The following is a 22226-nucleotide window of genomic DNA, read 5'->3' on the forward strand; positions in this document are numbered from 1 at the left end:
CACTTGGTTGCTAAGTGTTTTAAAGTCACTGAGAAAAGCACTAAACACCCCTGGGTTTCAGCTCAAGGTTACAGAGTACGGTGTGGGGGGCACAGAGACTCGGCACAGACGTTTAATTGATCAAGAAACACAGAAAACAGCCTGATTGTGTCTAAATAGACATTTCCTACTGACTCACCTACCCGTGCTTCCATGCCCCGTATGCTTTGAAGGCATGATGGTTCTGCCGGGTTCCATTCAGCTTGTTCCCCCAGCTCCTGCCTTAAAAAGAACACAAAGAAAACCAGCAGGCAGGTACCCTTCCCATTCAAATTCCAATAGTTTCTTAGTTCTCCTGGCTTCCTGCCAACACTTTCTAGCTACCTGGGTTTAGCCCTTTGGTTACTGAATGCTGGATGTTCAGAAAAGGCCAAGCACCCCTCTTACCCATCATGCACCTCCCAAATCACACACAGGGAACATAAGAACAGCCGTACTGGGTCAGACCAAAGGTCCATCTAGCCCAGTAGCCTGTCTGCCGACAGTGGCCAGCACCAGGTGCCCCAGAGAGGGTGGACCGAAGACAATGATCAAGCGATTTGTCTCCTGCCATCCATCTCCAGCCTCTGACAAATAGAGGCCAAGGACACCATTTTATCCCCTGGCTAATAGCCTTTTATGGACCTCACATCCATGAAATTATCTAGCTTCTCTTTAAACTGTTATAGCCCTAGCCTTCACAGCCTCCTCTGCTGAGGAGTTCCACAGGTTGACTACACGCTGCGTGAAGAACTTTCTTTTATTGGTTTTAAACCTGCTACCCATTAATTTCATTTGGTGTCCTCTAGTCCTTCTATTATGGGAACTAATGAAGAACTTTTCTTTATTCACCCTCTCCACACCACTCATGATTTTATAGACCTTAATCATTCCTAACCTTCTATTTGCCATTTTGACCACCGCAGCACACTGTGTGGAAGTTTTCAGAGAACTATCAATGATAACTCCAAGATCTCTTGCCTGATTTGTCGTAGCCAAATTAGCTCCCATCATGCTGTAGGTATAGTTGGGGTTATTTTTTCCAATGTGCATTACTTTATATTTAGCCACATTAAATTTCATTTGCCATTTTGTTGCCCAATCACTCGACAGACTGGTCCACATTGGCTGTGATTTCTTCTTGGAGGTTTTGGATAATACTATACTTGCACACACTAAATTCACTACTAAATACACAAAGACCAAGATCCTCTGCATACAAGGAATACAACGACTTATATACAAGGAGCGTCTTAACGGGCTTAGTCTGGGAAACTTTCCCAGGCAAGTACATCAGCCCCTTTGTTAAGAGCCCTGAGCTGTGTTGTATGTCAAAGGTGAAGTCTCAGAGAACCAGACTCCGCCAAAAGAGTTACTTGTTAGTCTCTTTGACTGTGTGAAGCCACTTCAGAGCAGGGACATTGCTGAGCTCTGCCAGGAGAGAGGGATGAAGATCAGAGGGTTCAGCAAAGCCCAGCTAACGGCCCAGATGTGAGAGAATGATTTCCCCACGGAGCTGCATTGTGTCCCAATGGGGAGAAGTCAGACAGCTTCAAGGGCTGCACCAAGGGCCCAGCACCTGAACTGCTGAGCTGGAGGCTGTTCCTTCCACATGGGGACATGGAGGGGGTCTGTGTCAAGGACAGTGCCGAGTCCCTGCTGACCCTCTGGCATGGAGAGAAGGCCCTGAACTTCCCCAGGCCACTGGCTGAGTGACCCTGCTCGGTTCGGTCTCAAAGGGGGGAGATGTGACACAGTGGGTCTCGTGCTCACTGTTTGCTTTGTTGTGCCGTATGCGATTCCGACTGCCCTAGGCTGCTCTGCAATGACTGCGTGTGGTGCCCAGCGGGGGATGGGGCTCCTGAGGGGATGCACAGAGGGAATGACCCAGGCCTCTGGTCACCTGCCCCTCAGGGGAAGATGCAGCCAGTGACAGATAATACCTGGGGAGCGGGACAAAGCAGTAGGCGGGGCTGCCTACAGGGCTGGGGCCAGTTGCTGGGTGCATGAGCTAGTTTTTTGGCTGGCTTAGGGAGAGGGGAGTCTAGCTGGCTTGGGGGGGACAGGCAGGGGCCCAGAATCCTGGCTCTGGGCCCCCCTATGCCCAAGATGGATTGTACCAAATGAGCCTGGTTCCTGTAACAAGAAGTCGGGCTACGCTGTGTCCCTGTCAACAAACAAACCTTGTGTTCTACTTGCTGTCTAAGTCTCGCGTCTGACTCCTCCCATTCTGAGACAGCCCCTCTGGTACTCCCTCGAATGGCTGGCAGTTTTCTTTTGTAATCGCACCTCCAGCCTCCAATTTTCCCCACCCCTGTTATGGTTTTGGGCTTCCCATCTTCACTGTATCTTTGGAGGTCTATAGTAAAGCCCTATGGGAATGGTTCTGTTTTCACCAGGAGAGCTGGCTCTTCCATAGTATTAACATCTGCTCCTGTTATCCCTGCGTCCCAGGTTTTGGTTTTTTTTAAGCACGCAGGCACGTCTGGTTTCCACCTTCGGGCTCTGAAACGGCAACAGGCATGTTCGGTGGTGAGCCACATCCAAGTTCTGGCCTCTTGCTTAAAAAACTAATGATCATTCATGTTTTCCTCAGGCATTTCAGCTGCCAATTCTGCTAAAAGGCCACTGAGTTGTGGTCTCAGCTCCATCATGTACTGCTCTTTGGGGATGTTGTACCCAAGACAGGCACATTCTAAATTCACTAAGGCGGCCTCCGCATCATCTCCTATCTTGAACACCGGGTACTTCTTGGGTTGGGGACCATTAGCTGGAGCGGGGGGGTTAGTCAGTGTTGTTGGAGTGTCCAGCTTCTCAGTTTTCTCCAGCTCAAAGCGTCTCTGCTTTTCCCTCTCCTCCACTTCCAAATGCTTCATCAATAGGAGGAACTTAATCTGGCCCTTAGTTAGAGGTCTGCCTGCCTTCAGAGCAAGATGACCACAGAGTGATGGCTGTTGGACAGGCCCCCAACTCTGAACACAGCACAGAATGGCAGCAATACCACAACTCCTCCAGCAATAACATTGTGACACTTCTGACACCTCTCCACAATTCCTTTTTTGGTCAGGACCCCTGAAATTACAACACCATGTGGCATTTCAAATTAAAACATCTGAAATTGTGAACCTAACGGTTTTTTTAAATCATATGACCACAACACTGACAAAAATAGACCGCAAATTTGATTCCACTTTTGTCTTTAGAAGAATGTTTGCTCTCATTGACATGTACCATTTTTTATCTGAAGTTATGAGTATTGGCTCTGTACTAGTATTTCACATGTTTCTTCTGGGAGATTATTAACAGGTTTCACACACCTGTTGTGAAAGGGCTGCTACTTAACTGACTAGCAATACTTGACTGACAATACACCTCAAGTATCAGAGGGGTGGCCGTGTTAGTCTGCATCTGCAAAAGCGACAAGGAGTCCTGTGGCACCTTATGAACTAACAGATATATTGGAGTATAAGCTTTTGTGGGCAAAGACTCACTTTGTCCGATGCATCTGATGAAGTGGGTCTTTGCCCATGAAAGCTTATGCTCCAATGCATCTGTTAGGGTACGTCATTCCACGAGGAGTAACGGTAGTTCGAATTAGGATCTTTAATTCGAACTACCTACTCCGTGCCGCGTGTAGCCACGGGCACAGAGCTCGGACTAAGGGGGATTTAAAAATGGTGGTGCCCGGGAACATGCAAATGAAGCCCGCGATATTTAAATCCCGGGCTTCATTTGCAACTCCACTTGCCCTCATTACCCTACCTAGCTCGAACTAACAAGCTAGTGTAGACGTACCCTTAGTCTATAAGGTGCCACAGGACTCCAATACACCTCATGTGGCGCCAATCCACAGCTGAAGACTTTGCTATGTAACTTCAGATCAGCATGTAAGACGACAGCTTGACTAAGGACTGAGTCACGTGTGGACAGATGACTTGCTCATGTGACAAACACCATTTTGGGAGGAAAGTACACACAGCGCGTACACCGGAATTCCCTCTGCATGGGCAAAGGTATCTAGAGGTTCCTGCATCTTTGTCTTCATTCCAGCTCATCACTTCAGGGGCATCTTTGCTATGAACTGGGTGCAGAAGGACTGATGACCCATCCTAACAGAGGATGTGCCCCAAATACTTTTAAGACAGCAGTTTCATAGAGGTAGCCGTGTTAGTTTGTAATAGAAAACACCTTCATCACCTTAGAGACTAACAAAAAATGTAAATGGTATCATAAGCTTTTGTAGCTCAACCCACTTCTTCAGATGAAAGACAGCAGCTTATTCCATCTCTGCTACAAACCTGCACCTAGACCATTGCAATTGGTGTATGTAAGTTGTGTCCTTTAACAATTTTATTCTCAACATTTTCTTTCTTTCAGTATTCATAAATCTTTTGATTTTCGATTCTGAAGGATTTGCACAGCGCACTCTTTCAGGTAGGATCTAAAGTATAAATTGACTTGGCCATGTGGCAGATCCTTTGGCATGGTGAGAACCTGTTTGGAGTTGGTGAGCTTGGTTTTCACAACTTTCATTGGCTGTGGCACAGGAGAAGATGGTGAGTCTGAGATGACTGCTTGTTTGTCTTCTTGCTGGCCAGTGCAGCACACAGAAGTACTCTTTGTGAGTGCTTTGATGTGCTTTCTGGTGGAGGACTGTCAGGCTGGGGTTATAATTAGCCCTGCCTTTAAACAATTCACCCTGATTTAACCCTATTGGCAATGCCCCCAGAAACCCTGTTACAATACAATAGGGTTTCGCATATTTGGGTACTCCAATGTGATAGAATGTATGGAAATTGATTAAAGGTTTTCTGCTTGAACTACAGCGGTTTCTTTTCTCTTCCAAGACATGATCAATGAGGTATTAGGCCCAGATGAACCTTTGCTCACAGTCAGAGCAGTTATGGGGGCTCTGTCTTGTGAGAATGGTCTGATGTGCAATAGGGTGAGAGCATTCACTGTAGCTGTTCCCAAGCTGAAGCATATCTCCCATGTGGCTTCTCCTCTGTCTAAACAATGTCTGACCTGTATTTTAAAACTTTCCGTCAATCAGAGCAGTTGGGTTGTCTCTCTTGTATGTATTATCTGGTTAGTAAGGCAGGAGCACTGACTGAAGCTTTTCCCACAGTAAGAGCAGCTGAAGGGTCTCTCGCCCGTGTGGGTTGTCTTATGTCTAACAAGACTTGAGCGCTGATAGAAGCTTTTCCCGCAGTCAGAGCAGCTGAAGGGTTTCTCCCCCGTGTGGGTTCGTCTATGTCTAACAAGAATTGAGAGCTGATTGAAGCTTTTTCCGCAGTCAGAGCAGTTGAAGGGTTTCTCCCCGGTGTGGGTTCTCCTGTGGGTCACAAGGTGTGAGCTCTGTCTGAAGCTTTTCCCACAGTCGGAGCAGTTGAAGGGTTTCTCTCCCGTGTGGATTCGCCTGTGTCTAACAAACTCTGAGCTCTTACCGAAGCTTTTCCCGCAGTCAGAGCAGATGAAAGGTTTCTCCCCTGTGTGGCTTCTCCAATGGATAAGAAGATCCGAGCTCTTACTGTAGCTTTTCCCGCAGTCGGAGCAGTTGAAGGGTTTCTCCCTTCCGTGGATTCTCCTGTGGGTAACAAGGTCTGAGCTGCAATTGTAGCTGTTCCCGCAGTCAGAGCAGATGAAGGATTTCTCTCCAGTGTGGGTTCTCCAATGTCTAACAAGGTTTGACCTCTTACTAAAGCTTTTCCCACAGTCGGAGCAGAAGAAGGGTTTCTCCCCTGTGTGGCTTCTCCTGTGGGTAACAAGGACTGAGCCCAGACTGAAGCATTTCCCACAGTCAGAGCATTTGAACGGCTTCCCTCCTCGGTAGGTTCTTTCCTGTTCGATAAGACCTGCACTCTCACTGCAAGTGTGGGATGCGTCTTGACAGAGGATTTTCTGTTGAACGGTTTCTGTGTGGCTCCGGTGACTGGATTTACCCTGCCCCTCCTCCAGATGGCTTCCCTGTAGCAGTTCACGGCTACACTGATGCTCCCAGGTCTCTCCCTGCTCAGGACTCTGGGAAACATGCCCTTCAGATCTTCCCAGTAATATCCCACGTGGAGCCGCATGCTCCAGTCCTTCCTGCTGAAGACTTTCCTCGTTGTTCTCACTCTGCGTCTCATCACCTGCTGGGATAGAGAGAGAATCCAGAAAGGAGTCATTGTTTGGACTGAGCTGAAAGGAAAACTCTGGAAGGGGAACAGAAAAGAGGTAACACACCCAAAGAATGGCTGGAAAGGAGGAATAATCATGAGCTGAGTTGATCCTCATTTCTCATAAGCCTTTCCCAAAGGAGAGAACCCACCCTTCCCCTCGAAACCTTCTGGTTGGAGTAGCTCACAAGCTGACGGGCCAGTTACACTTGATGATAATGCAGAAGTGACACCAGCTATGAGGACACAGAAATTGGTTTCTGAGTCAGTTTAGCCGATTGCTCCCCTGTGCGGGTGTCACTGCCGAGCCCCCCTTCCTCAGAGCCCTGGAGATCCGGGATCCACAGCTCCTCCCCTCGCTCCAACCAGGAGATTGCGTGAGCTTTGGAGACTGGAAATCCTGCCCGGGGAGCAATGAACCCAGTGCTGATCTTGTTCATTAAGGTCTGTGCCATTACTGCTTCCAGAGCCAGGATCCGTCGCCCAACCTGAGAGGCTCCTCCCCCCTTGCAGAGACGGGGCTCTGGCTGGTACAAGATCCCATCTCTCACTCACCTGCAGTAAAGGTGCATCCTCCCCACCTCGGGAACGGCCCAGCGTATTCCCCGGGGGAGCTGAGCTCTCTGCTGCACTCTCTAGGGTACAACTCAGTCTCCCTCATAGCCCACCCCATCCCCCGTTGCAGGGCGGGACAGGATCACACTGCTCAGGGGAGCTCCGGCCAGGGCTGGCACCGAGGCCCCCAAGCAGGGCTCAGACTGCAGCTGCCACATGGCAGGTCAGCAGGACCTGGAGAGAAAGGCCCCAGCAGCGCTCTGGCTCCCCAAGGACTCCGCCCACACCGCTCCTGGCTGCCCTGCTTGGGGGCTCTACTAGATCCAGGAGGTGGCAGAGGAAGTTGTCTGAGCTGCAAAGTGAATCCTTGGCTGGCTGCTCCAGGCCCTGCCTACGCTGCAGGCGCCGGCCCCAACTGCCTGTGTCTGGGTGGCCCTGCCGGCTGCCCACAACAGCTGCCGCTCCCGCAGCCGGCCAGGGTGCATTGGGCTGGGCTGCTTCTCCGGTGCGTGTGGCTGTTGCTGCCGCTGAGCTTCCCCTCTGCAGCGTCAGTTCTACTCCACCAGCAGCAGCAGCCTCCCTGTGCGGTTTCCCCACGTTCGCCTTGTGGCCCACCTGGCCAGCTTATGTTGTTCCCCCATTGGGCACGTATTTGCACCTTGTTAGTACGTTCTCGCCACTTCTGGCAGAGCCCTTTTTTGATCATCACTTAATGCTGTGGGGACCCCCTGCCCATCGGGACTTCCTAGGATTAAAACTTGACCACGTCGGCCATCGTGCTACCGCTGTTACACAACTGCAACAGCTCTTGTGTGAAGTGTGTCGTGTGCAGTGCCAATGGGAACGTTGCGATGTGGTGACTGTGATTATCCTGTTTGTGTGTGGACATCATTTCTGAACCAGAACAGGCCAGGCCCTGGCAAATGGGAGGGCACTGGGTCCCAGCTAAGCAGGCAAGGACATTACCGAGCAGGGAGGAGGGCAGTAAACACCCCATCGGTGCAGTACCTGCCAACACACACGCCTACGAGATGGCAGAGGAGCACACCGACCCACAGCAGGGAGACAAGGGGATAATGGACACGGACAATTTGTCCAAACAGGCAGAACACATGGAGCTCAACATGAATTTTGTTTTTGTCAATATATGACAGGGGAAGTTGAAGGATGGATATGTTCATGCTGGCACAGGAGCAGTGTTTTGGTTGATGACTAAGCCCGTACCATTGCTGGGGTGGGACACGTCTCACTGTAACTGTGGAGCTGAGACACAAGCACCCTGCTCCTTTGACAATATATAGTAGAGATCCTTAGCCCCCAAACAGATCCTCAATGTTTCTTTAGCCACAGCCCTGAGCTGTGCTGCATGGACTAGCCGCATGCTGTGCCAGTGACGATGCTCCGTGGCGCTAGCAGCTATTTGTACGGTGCCGCAGCTGCTATAAGAAGCAAAGTTTATCAGTCGGAGAAGCACTTAGGATCTCCAATGTCAATCAGGACCCAACTGTGCTATCAGGGTGCTTAGATGGAGCAGAGCATCTCCTCTGTAACAGCTATTGAAGAGACAGGGTACTGGACACAGACAGTGAGTTGACCAAGATCACAAAGGAAGTCTGTGGCAGGGCATGCCACTAGCGGCAGTTCAAACGTGTTTGAAGGCAGACATTCACCTAGGAAGAAAAGTCCCTGCCCAAAGAGATTTCACTCTAAAAAGACAAGACAGACGAGGAGATTATCTCCACTGCACAGAGAGGCAAGTGAGCCCCACAGACAATAAAGCCGGACGGCTCAAAGGGGACCCAGGCCCTGTGCCTGACACACAGGAAGAGCTCTGCTCACGTCTGTCTGCTACAGAGCTGCCCCCACAGAACGCCCGCAGAGCGTGAACGGCCTCATCCGCCCTCCCTCAGCCCCAGCCCCAGCCCCAGCCTGAGCCCCAACCCTCCCCCTGGCAGAAAGCAACATGTCACTGCGATCAACCACAGGCAGGGAAGGACTCTGGGAACTGCACCCTTCTTCCAGACCTCAGCTCACTGGCACGAGGGGGACTCTGCAGGCACTAACAGTAGCCAGACCCAGACCCACAAGTCTGGTACCTGCCGTTTCTGCCCGGGCCCTTCCACTGAAACCTCCAGCTGAAGCACAACATGGGCAAGATGGTGGGGAAGCGCATTGAGACCTTGGCTGTGGGAAGAGCAGCACCATTGGTATGTCCCTGACCCTGGGACGAGGCCTGGAGGAGGCACGGTCACACAGGCATTCCTGATATTGGGGAGCAGGGAGCAATGAGGGACCCTGAACCAAACCCAACCCAGCAGCTCCAGAGCCCCCCCAGCTTCTGATACCCGTGGGGACAGGAATCCTTACCCAGCCAGCGCACAGCCTCGTAATTCTCCTGCATCACGTCCCAGTAGAAGGCTCTCTGGCCCGGGTCCAGCAGAGCCCATTCCTCCTCAGAGAAATACACAGCCACCTCCTCGAAGGTCACCGGCCCCGCCGCGGCCATTTCCTGTCCCTGGCTCTGCAGGCCGTGGGCTGAGCTGGAGACAGATATGGGTGTCCTGCAGCCTGTTGGGGGAGAAGGGCCATTGGAGACATTTCAGAAGAGACTTTACTCCTTTCCACATCCCTGTTCTCCCCCGATTCTGTCCCTAGTGACACAAAGGCTAGACTCTGCCATTTTAGGCAAATGCTGAGTCTAGAACAGCGCTCACAGGTTAGATCCCAAATCCATATTCATCTCTCTCACTACCTAGCTCGAGTGCCACATCACTGCACCTGCCACGATGGGATTCGGCTCTGAGCGCCCAGTGTCTCTGATCAAGAAGCTGCATGTTCCTCTGCCTGAATATGGATGTAGGTGTCTAAATTTAGGCTCCTGTTATTTAGGACCCCTAGTCTCCTTCCATTATTTGTAGCCTAGACTTAGGCCCTCTCTTCAGGACTAAATCGACCCTGACATTATAAACCCTCCCCACATCAGAGACGAAGTCAGGGGGATCACTGAGATACATAAAATTAAACACACCTGCTGAATGTTTACATGATGGGATCCTAGGATACACAGATTCTTTGGATCAGGAGGGATCATTAGATCACGCACTCTGGTCTCATCCGTGTCACAAGCCATTGGAATTAATCTCATTACTTCAGGACACACCTTTCTTCCCCTAAGCATATTTTCTGTACAGTTCTCAAGTTTTGTTTTGAAGACATCAGGAGATGAAGAATCCACCAGTTCTTCAGCCATTTGATTCAGCGGCTAATCACCTTCCCCACCAAACATGCCTGCCCCCTTCCTAGTCTGATTTTGTCTGGCTTCAGCTTCCCATTATTGGTTCACACAGAGCCGGACCCACTAGACTGAGGAGCCCTGGGGGTCCAGCAGTTTTTTTCCACAAAGAGACTGACACAGGTGGCAGCTCTCAGCCTTTTTGTCATAGCATGGAAACAAACCCTTCATCAGGGAATGGAATTATGAAAAATGGGGGTAAAAAAACAAGGACTGTCAATTAATGTGCATTAACACCTTTTATTAATGTGGGGCAGAATTAACCCATTCATTTTTTTAACGTGCGTTAATCTCTCAGATGCATACAGTGTTGCCCCTTCAGAGTACTCCCTCCTTTCCCTCTTTCTGATAGGGGCAGCCAAGGGCTGTGGGAAGCAAATAAGCATTTGCTTACTGGACAGTCGACTAATCCTTCACGTCCCTAATTCAAAAGCGACGAGGAGTCCTGTGACACCTTATAGACTAACCGAGTTATTGGAGCATACGCTTTCTTGGGCAAAGACCCACTTCGTCACATGCACGGTCTTTGCGCACGGAAGCTTATGCTCTAATAACGCTGTTAGTCTGTGAGGTGCCACAGGACTCCTCGTTGCTTTTGCAGCGTCAGATTAACACGGCCGCCCCTCTGATACTTGATCCCTAATTCAGTGATTCCTGGGCCGCAGACCACAGAAAAGTGTGCGAAATGGGATGAGACGTCACATCCTGTCGTCAGCCCCCTTTTCCCGTCTGTATCCCCGTTTTGCAGCTAGGCAGCAAGGATTGGTGCACAGCAAGGGCAGGGCGTGCGGGGGGGGGGGGGGGGGCTGCCGCCCTAAGGAGCATGCTCAGCGCCTCTGAGGAGAGTGAATTATAAAAAAGCCTCCCCCCACTCCCTTTTGGCTAGCGCCTCATTCCCACGGGGGGGGCTGCTCCCCCCCCCCCGCTGCAGAGTTCACCTGTCACTGCCCCCCCCACCCTGAGCTGCCTGCAGCCACTTCAGCCCCCCTCCCCCACACCTCAGCAAGCACTTGGCGAGAGTGAGGGCAGGGTAAGGGCAATGGCTTCAGCGGCGCTTCTGCGCATGCTCAGAGCACTGGCGCATGCGCACTGCGCCGAGCGAGTACCCAAGCTGAGGGAGCCGCCCGGCAGGGGGCGCGCGGCACGTGACCTGCGCCACGCTCACCCCCGGCTCCCTACCGCCGCTGCGCATGCGCCGTGCGAGGGCGGGGACTAAGCCTCAGCGTGCCGATCCCAAGGCAACCACCCCCCCCCCCCCGCATCGGCCACGCCCCCAATCTGTGACGTCACCCGCCTCGCCGGCCAAGGGCGCCCTGAGAGCACCGCGCATGCGCAGCCCAGACAGGGCGCCTGGGGGGGGGGAAGAGTACACCGGGCGCGGCGCATGCGCACTGGCCACAGCGGCGGCAGCTGCCCGGTGTCTGGCCCGCGGGCCCGCCACGGTCGCCCCGCCCCCCCCCCGCAGGCGCCGCCCCGCCTCACCTCAGCTCCGCCGGCCCCGCCAGCCGGAAGCGGAAGCAGCGGAGCCGCGAGGAACGCCGCCAACGGCTCCCTCAGCGCGCGCCCCGCGCATGCGCAGTAGCACTGGTTGAGGCCGCTGCCCGGCGCATGCGCCCTGAACGCGCCTCGGGCGGCACGCGGCGTCCGACACTCCTGCAGCCTCCGCCCTCCCCCGACGCCTGGCGCATGCGCAGTGACACTGCTGAGGCCGCTGCCCGGCACCCTGCCCTCAGCGGCTGGAACCTTCCCAGGGCTGCAGCCTGCAGCGCCCCCTGCGGGAGGGGAGGGGCTTGGCAGAGACCCCGCCCTCGCCCCCCCCAGGCTGTTGGCCCCGCCCCGCTGCAGATGCAGCCCCCCCCCCCACTCTGGAGTCCCGGAGCCGCACCAGCCCCCCCCCCTGCAAGTCCCGGGGGGCCCCCCCCATCCCCCGTGGGGGGGCAGGGGTCCGTGTTCGGCCGGCAGGGGCCTCTGTCCGGCAGAGTCAGAAAACACCCGACACCTGCAATGTCCCGCGCGCCCGGTTTCCTGCTCCCCCCCCCCCCCCAGCCCCGCTCCCCTCCTGGCTGGTTCCTCCCCTCGTCCCCCCCACCAATCAAGTGTGTCTGATACGAGACACCTGGCAAACCTACCTGGGTGGGGGCTTCCCACAGAGTTCACCTGATCTGGGGGGAGCCCAGGGACCAGGGCAGGATGAGGACTGGCCCCCAGGGGAGGGATGCTGCTGTGGGGGTGGGAGACGCTGGCTCTGGGGAGGAAGGGAAAGCCTGGTACGGGGCAGGTTTCACCAGGAAAAAGAAGAGAAACAGTTCTGGGTGAAAATAAAGTAAAACGAGAGCGTGGCAAGAAGCCGGGGCCCTTGGTGGGAGCTGAAACGAGACGTGTGACAGCAAAACAACCCAGCAGGGAAAAGCTCTGTGCCCCGCCAGGGGAGCCATCAATCCTGCAGAGAGAGGTGAGCCCCTGAGTTGGGTGATCCATGACATGGAACTGAGGGAGGGAGATTCAGAGAACTAAACCCCCAAGCTCTTCCACCACAAGAGACCTTGAGAGGAGAAAAAACAAACTCCAATCCTGTTACCACCTCTTACCTTCCAGGACACAGGAACCAAACCAGCCCCTTAAAAAAAGAGGTGATTTTATTAACCAGACAAAAAGATACGCTTGATAAAGCAGACTTGGTTGCTCAGCATTTCAAACTAAGTGAGAAAAGAACAAATTAAACCAGAGAAACTCTGAATCCCTGGGATTCAGTTTAAGATGAGTGCATGGAAGGTAGCAGCGGGGGGGGGGGGGGCACATGGAGTTGGCACAGAGAAGTTTAGCTAAACAATGAAAATAACTTCTCTACTCACATACCAGAGCTTCAAAGTCCAGTCTATTTCTACACCCTACATTCTTTGCAGGCATGGCAGTTCTGCCTGGTTTCATTCACCTTCCTTTCCCCAGCTCCTGGTTTTAAATTCGCACAAAGAAAGACAGCAGGCATGTATCCCTTCCCATTCAAGTCGCAATGCTTTCTTCTTTTTGGTTCTCCTGGCTTCTTGCTCAATACTCTCTAGTTCCCACAGGCAGAGCAGTTATACCCAGCGCGCCATGTTTCTTCCCCACACATGTGCAGAATGAGTTTTGTTAGGGGGTTCTATACTGGGGAACGTGCGACATCTCCAGTCTAATGCACAGAACTAAGTTCATGTCATAGCAGCGGGACTCAGGGGTTTTGGATTGTGGGAAGGGGCTCAGGGCTGTGGAAAAGAGTTGGCTAGGAAGGGTGTGAGGGCTGGCTCTAGGGTGGAGTTGGGGGGCTCAGGGTTGAGATAGCAGTTTGAGGTGTGAAGGGGTGAAGGCTACAGCCTGGGGGTGATCTCAAGGATGGAAGGGTGTGAGGTGTAGGCCACTGAAAGGCTACATCTGGGAGAGAAGACTCCCACCACATCTCTCCCCGCATCTCAGCTGCTGCTGCAAGGAAGGGGGGGTGGTGGAAAGACAATTCTCCCTGCCACCGCCGCTCTCGGGCCAAAGCCATCCTACTGAGTATGGTCTGGGCCAGAGTTGAGACCAGTGGGCAGAGGCACCTCTCCTCACCAAAGCCCTAAGTACTTGCGTGCTATTTCATAGGCTGTGGCAAACATGGGCATGATCCAGCTCACGGACGGCATCTGGCCGCTTTCTTTTTCTCCTGTTGCTGCTGCTGCCAAATTTCCAAGTGGTAGCTCAAGCAGTAGATTCCGATCAAAATGGCTCATGGTTCACGGTCGCTATGTGACTGTGGCAGAAGCCAGAGCCACGAGAATGTTAAAAAAGCTGCAGCAACCCCAGCAGCTGCCAGGCAAACAGTAGCAACAAGGCTGGGGAGTGCAAGCCCTTAGCTATGTATCTGGCCCAAGACAACTTTGGGGGGAGGTTAAACTCCAGCCCCACCCATTCTAGGTGGGGTTGTAGCTGGCCTGGGACCACATAGCAAAATTCATGAAGTAGACCCCTGCAAAAATTATTGCCCACTCTTCTCCCCACTGTGGGTTCTCCGATGGGTAATGAGGTTTGACCCCCGACTGAAGCTTTTCCCACAGTCTGGGCAGTTGAAGGGTTTCTCTCCTGTGTGCATCCTCTGATGTCTAAGAAACTCTGAGCTCTGACTGAAGCTTTTCATACAGTCAGAGCAGCTGAAGGGTTTCTCTCCGGTGTGGATTCTCCGATGAGTAACAAGGTTTGAACTTGCACTGAAGCTTTTCCCACAGTCAGAGCAGCTGAACGGTTTCTCCCCTGTGTGCGTTCTCCTGTGTCTAACAAGGGCTGAACTATGACGGAAGCTTTTCACACACTCAGAGCAGCTGAACGGTTTCTCCCCCGTGTGGATTCTCTGATGTCTAACAAGGTTTGACCTCTGACTGAAGCTTTTCCCGCAGTCAGAGCAGTTATGGGGCGTCTCTTTTGTGTGTATTATCTCATGGTCAGTAAGGAGTGAGCGCTGACTGAAGCATTTCCCACAATAAGAGCAGCTAAAGGGTTTCTCCCCTGTGTGGCTTCTCCTGTGCCTAACAAGATTTGAACTCTTGCTGTACCTTTTCCCACACTCAGAGCAACTGAAGGGTTTCTCCCCTGTATGGCTTCTCCTGTGGGTAACAAGGTTTGACCTCTTACTGAAGCTTTTTCCACAGTCAGAGCAGATGAAGGGTTTCTCACCGGTGTGTATTCTCCAATGTTTAACAAGGTGTGAGCTGCAACTGAAGCTCTTCCCACAGTCAGAGCAGATGTAGGGTTTCTCCCCCGTGTGGGTTCTCTTGTGAGTAACAAGGTGTGACCTCTGATAGAAGCTTTTCCCACAGTCAGAGCAGCTGAAGGGTTTATCTCCTGTGTGGGTTCTCCTGTGTCTAAGAAGGTGTGACCTCTGACAAAAGCTTTTCCCACAATCAGAGCAGTTGAATGGTTTGTCCCCTTCGTGGGTTCTCCTATGCCTAACAAGCTTGGAGCTCTCACTGAAGCTTTTCCCACAGGTAAAACAGTTATAGGGTGTCTCTCTTGTATGTCTTATCTGGTGGTTAGTAAAGTGCAATTGCTGACTGAAACATTTCCCACAGTCAGAGCACTTAAAGGGCTTCTCTCCTAGGTGGGTTCTTTCGTGTTCACACTCATTACACGAGCAGAGTGTGTACTCATAGGGAACTTTCTGTTGAACTATTTCTATGGTTCTTTTCTCCCCTCTGCTGCTGTGACTGGATTTACCCTGTCCCTCCCTTGCCTGGTTTCCCTGCTGCCATTCTGGGCTACATTGTCTTTCCCAGGTCTCTTCCCACTCAGGACGCTCATAAACATGCCCTTCAGGTCTTCCCAGTAACACGCCACATGCAGCCACGTGCTCCGGTCCTTCCTGCTGAAGACTCTCCTCATTGTTCTCACTCAGCGTCCCGTCACCTGCTGGGATAGAGAGAGAATCCAGACAGGAGTCAGTCTCTCTGCTGAGCTGAAGGGAAAACTCTGACAGGGGGACAGAAAAGGGGGAACACACCCAACACATGGCTGGAAAGGAGGAATGAACATGAGTCGAGTTCCTCCTCCTTCCTCACAATCTGTTCCCAAAGGAGAGCGTAGGCTCCCACGCCCCCACACCCTCTGGATGAACTGGATCACAGGCAGACAGGTCAGTTAGACTTGATGAAAATGCAGAAGTGACACCTGCTATGAGGACACAGAAATTGGTTTCTGAGTCAGTTTAGTTGATTGTTCCCCTGTGCGGGTGTTGCTGCCGATCCCCCCTTCCTCAGAGCCCTGGAGAGCCACGATCCGCAGCTCCTCCCCTCGCTCCACCCAGGAGATCATGTGAGCTCTGGAGACTAGAAATCCTGCCCGGGGAGCAATGAACCCAGTTCTGATCTTGTTCATTAAGGTCTGTGCCATTACTGCTTCCAGAGCCAGGATCTGAGTCGCCCACCCAGAGAGGCTCCTCCCCCCTTGCTGCCCTCCCGCCGCCCTCGGCTGCCCAGTGTGTGCATCGCAAGAGCTCGTTCTCACCCCTTCCGCAAGAGCCCGTCTCAGACCTTCACTTAACGCTGTGAAGATCCCCTGCCCGCTGTGACCTTATAGGATTGAAACACGACCACTGTGCTACCAGTTACACAACTGCAACCAAACCTTGTGCAAAGTGCCATGCGCAGTGCCAATGGGAATGTTGTGATGTGGTGACTGTAATTGCCCTGTTTGTGTGTAGACAACATTTCTGAACCTGAACAGGCCTGGCCCTGGCCAAATGGGAGGGCACTGGGTCCCAGCTAAGCAGGCAAGCCCATTCCCGAGTGGGGAGAAGGGCAGTAAAACACCCCATCCATGCAGTACCTGCCAACACGCACTCCTAAGACATGGCAGAGGAGCACACTGACCCTTGTGCATCAAACGAGCAGGCAGGAGGCTAAGGAGGGAGGGACACACGGAGCGCAATGTTTGTTTGTTTGTGTCAGTGTAGGAAAGGAGAAGTCACAGAAAGGGCGCAAACTGCACAGCCGGGATCACAGCTCCAGAAAGAGCCGCCCTGAGCAGCCGTAACGACGCTCTGTGGCGCTAGCAGCAATTCGTACGGCGCCGCAGTGGCTACATGAAGCAAAGATTAACAGTCACAGCAGCAGCTGGGATCTCCGGTGTCAATCAGGAGCCCACTGTGCTATCGGGGTGCTTAGATGGAGCGGAGCATCACCCCTACCTACTGTATGTATCCTTCCCCAGCCCTGGGATGCAGGGACACTCTGTAATAGCTATTGCAGACAGTGGACCGGACACAGACACTCTAAGTGAGTTGACCAAGGTCACACAAGATGCTTGTGTCAGGGCATGCAATTGGACGCAGGGAAGAAAAGTCCCTCCTCAAAGATATTTCCCTCTAAAATGACAAGACCGATGAGGAGATTATTTCCATTGCATCGAGATGCAAGTGAGCCCCAGGGAGAATAAAGCCGGACGGCTCAAAGGGGACCCAGGCCCTGTGCCTGACACACAGGAAGAGCTCTGCTCATGTCTATCTGCTACAGAGCTGCCCCCACAGAACGCCCACAGAGCGTGAACGGCCTCATCCGCCCTCCCTCAGCCCCAGCCCCTCTCCCTAGAAGGAACCAGCATGTCACAGAGATCAGCCACAGGTAGGGAAGGACTCTGGGAACCACGTCCTCCTTTCAGGGGCTCAGCCACTGGCACAAGGGGACCCTACAGGCACTAACAGCAGCTGGACCCATCCCAGACCTCTGGTACCTGCCGTTCCTGCCCAGGCCCTGCCACCGACATCTCCGGCCAAGGCACAACATGGGCAAGATGGTGGGGAAGCGCACTGAGACCTTGGCTGTGGGAAGAGCAGCACCATTGGTATGTCCCTGAACCTGCGTCCCCTGGGAAGAGGCGTGGGGGGGGGGGAGACAGTCTCTTGCTCAAGAGCCAGGATTATTGGGGCTGATATTCCTGATACTGGGAGGCAGGGAGCAATAAGGGACCTGGAACCAAACCCGACTCAGCTGCTCCAGAGGCGCTCCCCCCCCCCCCCGAGGGGACAGGAATCCTTACCCAGCCAGCGCACAGCCTCGTAATTCTCCTGCATCACGTCCCAGTAGAGGGCTCTCTGGCCCGGGTCCAGCAGAGCCCATTCCTCCTCAGAGAAATACACAGCCACCTCCTCGAAGGTCACCGGCCCCGCCGCGGCCATTTCCAGTCCCTGGCTCTGCAGGCCCGGGGCTGAGCTGGAGACAGACATGGGTGTCCTGCAGCCTGTCGGGGGAGAAAGGCCATTGGAGACATTTCAGAAGGGGCTTTAATCCTTCCCACACCCCCGTTCTCTCCAGAATCTGTCCCTGCTGACACACAGGCTAGACTCGGCTGTTTTGGATGAATGCTGGAGTGGAGATATTTCACACACAGGTTAGATCCCAAATCCAGAGTCATCTCTCTCAATACTTGGCTCGAGTTCCACATCACTGCACCTGCCCTGATGGGATTCGGTTCTGGGCACCTGCTGAATCTCCTGGAAGCTAAAATTCACAGGACCGGGGAGCAATCGTTAGATCCCACTCTCTGGTCTCATCTGTGCCACAAATCATTGTATTTAATCCTGTTGCCCCAGGACAAACCTTGATTACCATAACGCATATTTCCTAGAATTTTTTTTAAACGTCAAGAGATGCAGAATCCACCAGTTCTTCAGCCATTTGATTCAGCGGCTAATCACCTTCCCCACCACACATCCCTGCCCCCTCCCTCGTCTGAGTGTGTCTGGCTTCAGCTTCCCATTATTGGTTCACACGGAGCCGGACCCACTGGACTGAGGAGCCGTGGGGGTTCCAGCAGTTTCTCTCCATGAACAGACAGATACTGGGGAAGCCAATCAGCTCTCAGAGGTTTTGTTAAACAAACAACAGTGCATCAATACTGAACAGACTGACCAGTGACATCTCTCCGCTCTAAGGGGCATAGCCTTTTATGGACCTAACCTACATGAAATTATCTAGCTTCTCTTTAAACTCTGTTATAGTCCTAGCCTTCACAGCCTCCTCTGGCAAGGAGTTCCACAGATTGACTGTGTGCTGTGTGAAGAAGAACTTTCTTTTATTAGTGTTAAACCTGCTACCCATTAATTTCATGTGGTGTCCTCTAGTTCTTATATTATGGGAACAAGTAAATAACTTTTCTTTATTCACCTTCTCCGCACCACTCATGGTTTTATAGGCCTCTATCATATTCCCCCCCCAGTCTCCTCTTTTCTAAACTGAAAAGTCCCTGTCTCTTTAGCCTCTCCTCATATAGACTCATTCCAAACCCCTCATCATTTTAATTGCCTTTTTCTGAACCATTTCTAAGGCCAAAATATCTTTTTTTGAGGGGAGGAGACCACATCTGTACACAGTATTCAAAATGTGGGCATCCCATAGTTTTAAATAGGGACAGTAAGATATTCTTCATCTTATTTCCTATCCCTTTCTTAATAACTCCTCACATCCCATTTGCTTTTTGGAATGATGGGAAATGGGGATAAAAAACGAGGGCTCTCAATTAACGGGCGTTAATGCCTTTTATTAATGCAGGGCAGGATTAACGCATTCGGTTTTTGAATGCGCGTTAATCGCAGATTCGCAGAGGACAGCAGACCGGCAGGCGGTGCTCCGGAGACTGTCTCTGGCAAGGCACAGTAATGCAAACCACCACCAGAAGGCACAGGGAAAAAATGAAGCAGCGAGAAAGAAAAAAACCTGAGGACTTGGTCCCAGCTCCAGTGGAGAAGTAAACAAAACAACCCTGACACCCGTCCCTCTGCCCACCCAGGTGTGGTCGGTTTTGTCCCTCCACAGGCTTGATCGATCCGCACCCCAGCTCCCGGCCGTTTTCCCACCGCACCTGGGAGCGGGGCAGCACCAGGAGCAGAGAGAGCAGGGGAAGCAGCGCGCTGGCCGAGTCGCCCAATTGCAGGGAGCTACTCAGGCCCTGTACCAGAGCAGACTGAGCTTTTACCCACGGCTTGCCCCGCACCTGCAGGCTGCGGCTGGCTGGAAGCACAGAGGTACTGGGGAAGGGCTCTGAACACCTGCCTGCCTGCCCACACTCTGCGGGGGGCAGCTGTGCTTCACGCTGGGTTTCTAGGGTCCCACAGAGGTGGCAGCATCATGAGAGAGAGAAAAACCGAGCCCCAAATCTGTGGGACCCCTCCCAGGCCCTGCAGGCCATGATGAGCTCCAGTCCCCTCCCCAAGCCCCCTTGTGCACCCAATCTCCATCGCAGACCCTGCCCCCAATCCCCTGCCCCGAGCTCCCTCCTGCAGCAAGGTGTGTGGGGGGGCCAGCTGGTGGGATCTGGCTTCACACGGGCTCCCCGCGAGCACCATCTTGCCCCTCCATTCCTGTGCTGGGGGGGCCACCTCAGGGGGTCACAGGGGTCTGGCAGTGATGGGGGGGGAGACACAGGCTGCCGGTCTGGCCCCACTGAACAGTCGTGTCACCAGTGAGTGTGCAGTCGCACGACTCTAGTGCCTTGCACGAGAGCCACGGGGGGAGTCGTGTCACCAGTGAGCGTGCAGTTGCACGGCAATAGTGCCTTGCACGGCAATAGTGCCTTGCACGAGAGCCGCGGGGGCAGTCGTGTCACCAGTGAGCGTGCAGTCGCACGGCAATAGTGCCTTGCACGAGAGCCGCGGGGGGGGCAGTCGTGTCACCAGTGAGCGTGCAGTCGCACGGCTATAGTGCCTTGCATGAGAGCCGCGGGGGGCAGTCGTGTCACCAGTGAGCGTGCAGTCGCACGGCTATAGTGCCTTGTACGAGAGCTGCGGGGGGCAGTTGTGTCACCAGTGAGCGTGCAGTCGCACGGCTATAGTGCCTTGCATGAGAGCTGCGGGGGGCAGTCGTGTCACCAGTGAGCGTGCAGTCGCACAGCTATAGTGCCTTGCACGAGAGCCGCGGGGGGGCAGTTGTGTCACCAGTGAGCGTGCAGTTGCACGGCTATAGTGCCTTGCACGAGAGCCGCGGGGGGCAGTCGTGTCACCAGTGAGCGTGCAGTTGCACGGCTATAGTGCCTTGCACGAGAGCCGCGGGGGGGAGTCGTGTCACCAGTGAGCGTGCAGTTGCACGGCTATAGTGCCTTGCACGAGAGCCACGTTCTGTGACTTGGGAGGGAGCTGGGGGGGGGCCTGGTACCCCCGCCGGGGACACGCCCCGCCCCAGCGCCGCGCATGCGCCGTGCCAAGGAGCGCACCTGAGCCCCGCCCCACGCGTGACGTCAGCCACCCCATCCGCTCCCTGAAACCGGCCGCGCCTGCGCACTGCGCACAGGGCGCCCCCTAGCGAGAGGAGGGGCGCAGCGCATGCGCACTGGCGGCGGCCGGGGCGGCGGCTGCACGGACTTTGCCCTCAGGCGCCCCCCGGCCCGACCCCTCCCCCCGCCTCACCTCAGCGCGCCCCGCCCCTGCAGGCGGAAGCGGCGGCCGCCGGCCGAGTCGCCAACGGCTGTCTCCGAACACGCGCCGCCGGGCGCATGCGCACAACGCACAGGCCGCCGAAGGGGGGGGGCTGCGAGGTCCTGGGCGCACGCGCAGTCACGGTCGGGAGGAGGAGGGGGAGCTCCAACCCGGCGCATGCGCAGTAGCGCTGCCGAGGCCGCTGCCCGGCTTTCCCCGCCTTGGAACGCTCCCCGCGCGGCCGCCCAGCTGGTTCGCACAGGGCCGGATCGGGGAGGGGGCGCCTGATGGAAGCGTGCACATCCGCCCCGGCGCACGGAACAGCATTTATTCCGCACATGGGCGGAAACTCAAAAGAGGGAGCCGCCCACTGACCCTCCCCGCCCCCCCCACTCTGCGCAGTCTCCCCCCACCCCCCATGCAACGCCTGAGTCCCCTCCCCCCATGGTCAATAGCCCCAGAGCTCTCCCCCCTCCCCGCCCCCCCCACTCTGCGCAGTCTCCCTCCACCCCACTGCAGCCCCCCCACCCCCCATGCAACGCCTGAGTCCCCTCCCCCCATGGTCAATAGCCCCAGAGCTCTCCCCCCTCCCCGCCCCCCCCACTCTGCACAGTCTCCCTCCACCCCACCCCACTGCAGCCCCCCCACCCCCATGCAACGCCTGAGTCCCTTCCCTGGGCTGGGTGGGTCCCCTCCCCCCATGGTCAATAGCCCCAGAGCTCTCCCCCCTCCCCGCCCCCCCCACTCTGCGCAGTCTCCCTCCACCCCACCCCACTGCAGCCCCCCCACCCCCATGCAACGCCTGAGTCCCTTCCCTGGGCTGGGTGGGTCCCCTCCCCCCATGGTCAATAGCCCCAGAGCTCTCCCCCCTCCCTGCCCCCCCCACTCTGCACAGTCTCCCTCCACCCCACCCCACTGCAGCCCCCCCACCCCCATGCAACGCCTGAGTCCCTTCCCTGGGCTGGGTGGGTCCCCTCCCCCCATGGTCAATAGCCCCAGAGCTCTCCCCCCTCCCCGCCCCCCCCACTCTGCACAGTCTCACTCCACCCCACCCCACTGCAGCCCCCCCACCCCCCATGCAACGCCTGAGTCCCTTCCCTGGGCTGGGTGGGTCCCCTCCCCCCATGGTCAATAGCCCCAGAGCTCTCCCCCCTCCCCGCCCCCCCCCACTCTGCGCAGTCTCCCTCCACCCCACCCCACTGCAGCCCCCCCCCCCCCCATGCAACGCCTGAGTCCCTTCCCTGGGCTGGGTGGGTCCCCTCCCCCCATGGTCAATAGCCCCAGAGCTCTCCCCCCT

At 54.8% G+C, this 22226-nt stretch overlaps 1 protein-coding gene across 1 annotated transcript in view; it reads right to left on the minus strand.

Moving 5' to 3' along the window:
- Positions 1 to 3957: 3957 nt before the first annotated feature.
- Positions 3958 to 22226, minus strand: part of LOC142823150 (uncharacterized) — a 43959-nt gene continuing 25690 nt past the window's right edge. The window contains exons 3-6 of the mRNA XM_089770536.1: positions 17560 to 17760; positions 14017 to 15435; positions 9099 to 9299; positions 3958 to 6152 (exon numbers count right to left, since the gene is read on the minus strand). Coding sequence (XP_089626662.1) covers positions 5068 to 6152; positions 9099 to 9299; positions 14017 to 15435; positions 17560 to 17760 — 2906 coding nt within the window. The 3' untranslated portion in view covers positions 3958 to 5067. The remainder of the gene's footprint in view (positions 6153 to 9098; positions 9300 to 14016; positions 15436 to 17559; positions 17761 to 22226) is intronic.

Source organism: Pelodiscus sinensis, chromosome 19 (genome assembly GCF_052426305.1).
Source record: "Pelodiscus sinensis isolate ZL-2025 chromosome 19, ASM5242630v1, whole genome shotgun sequence".
NCBI classification, from domain to species: domain Eukaryota; kingdom Metazoa; phylum Chordata; order Testudines; family Trionychidae; genus Pelodiscus; species Pelodiscus sinensis.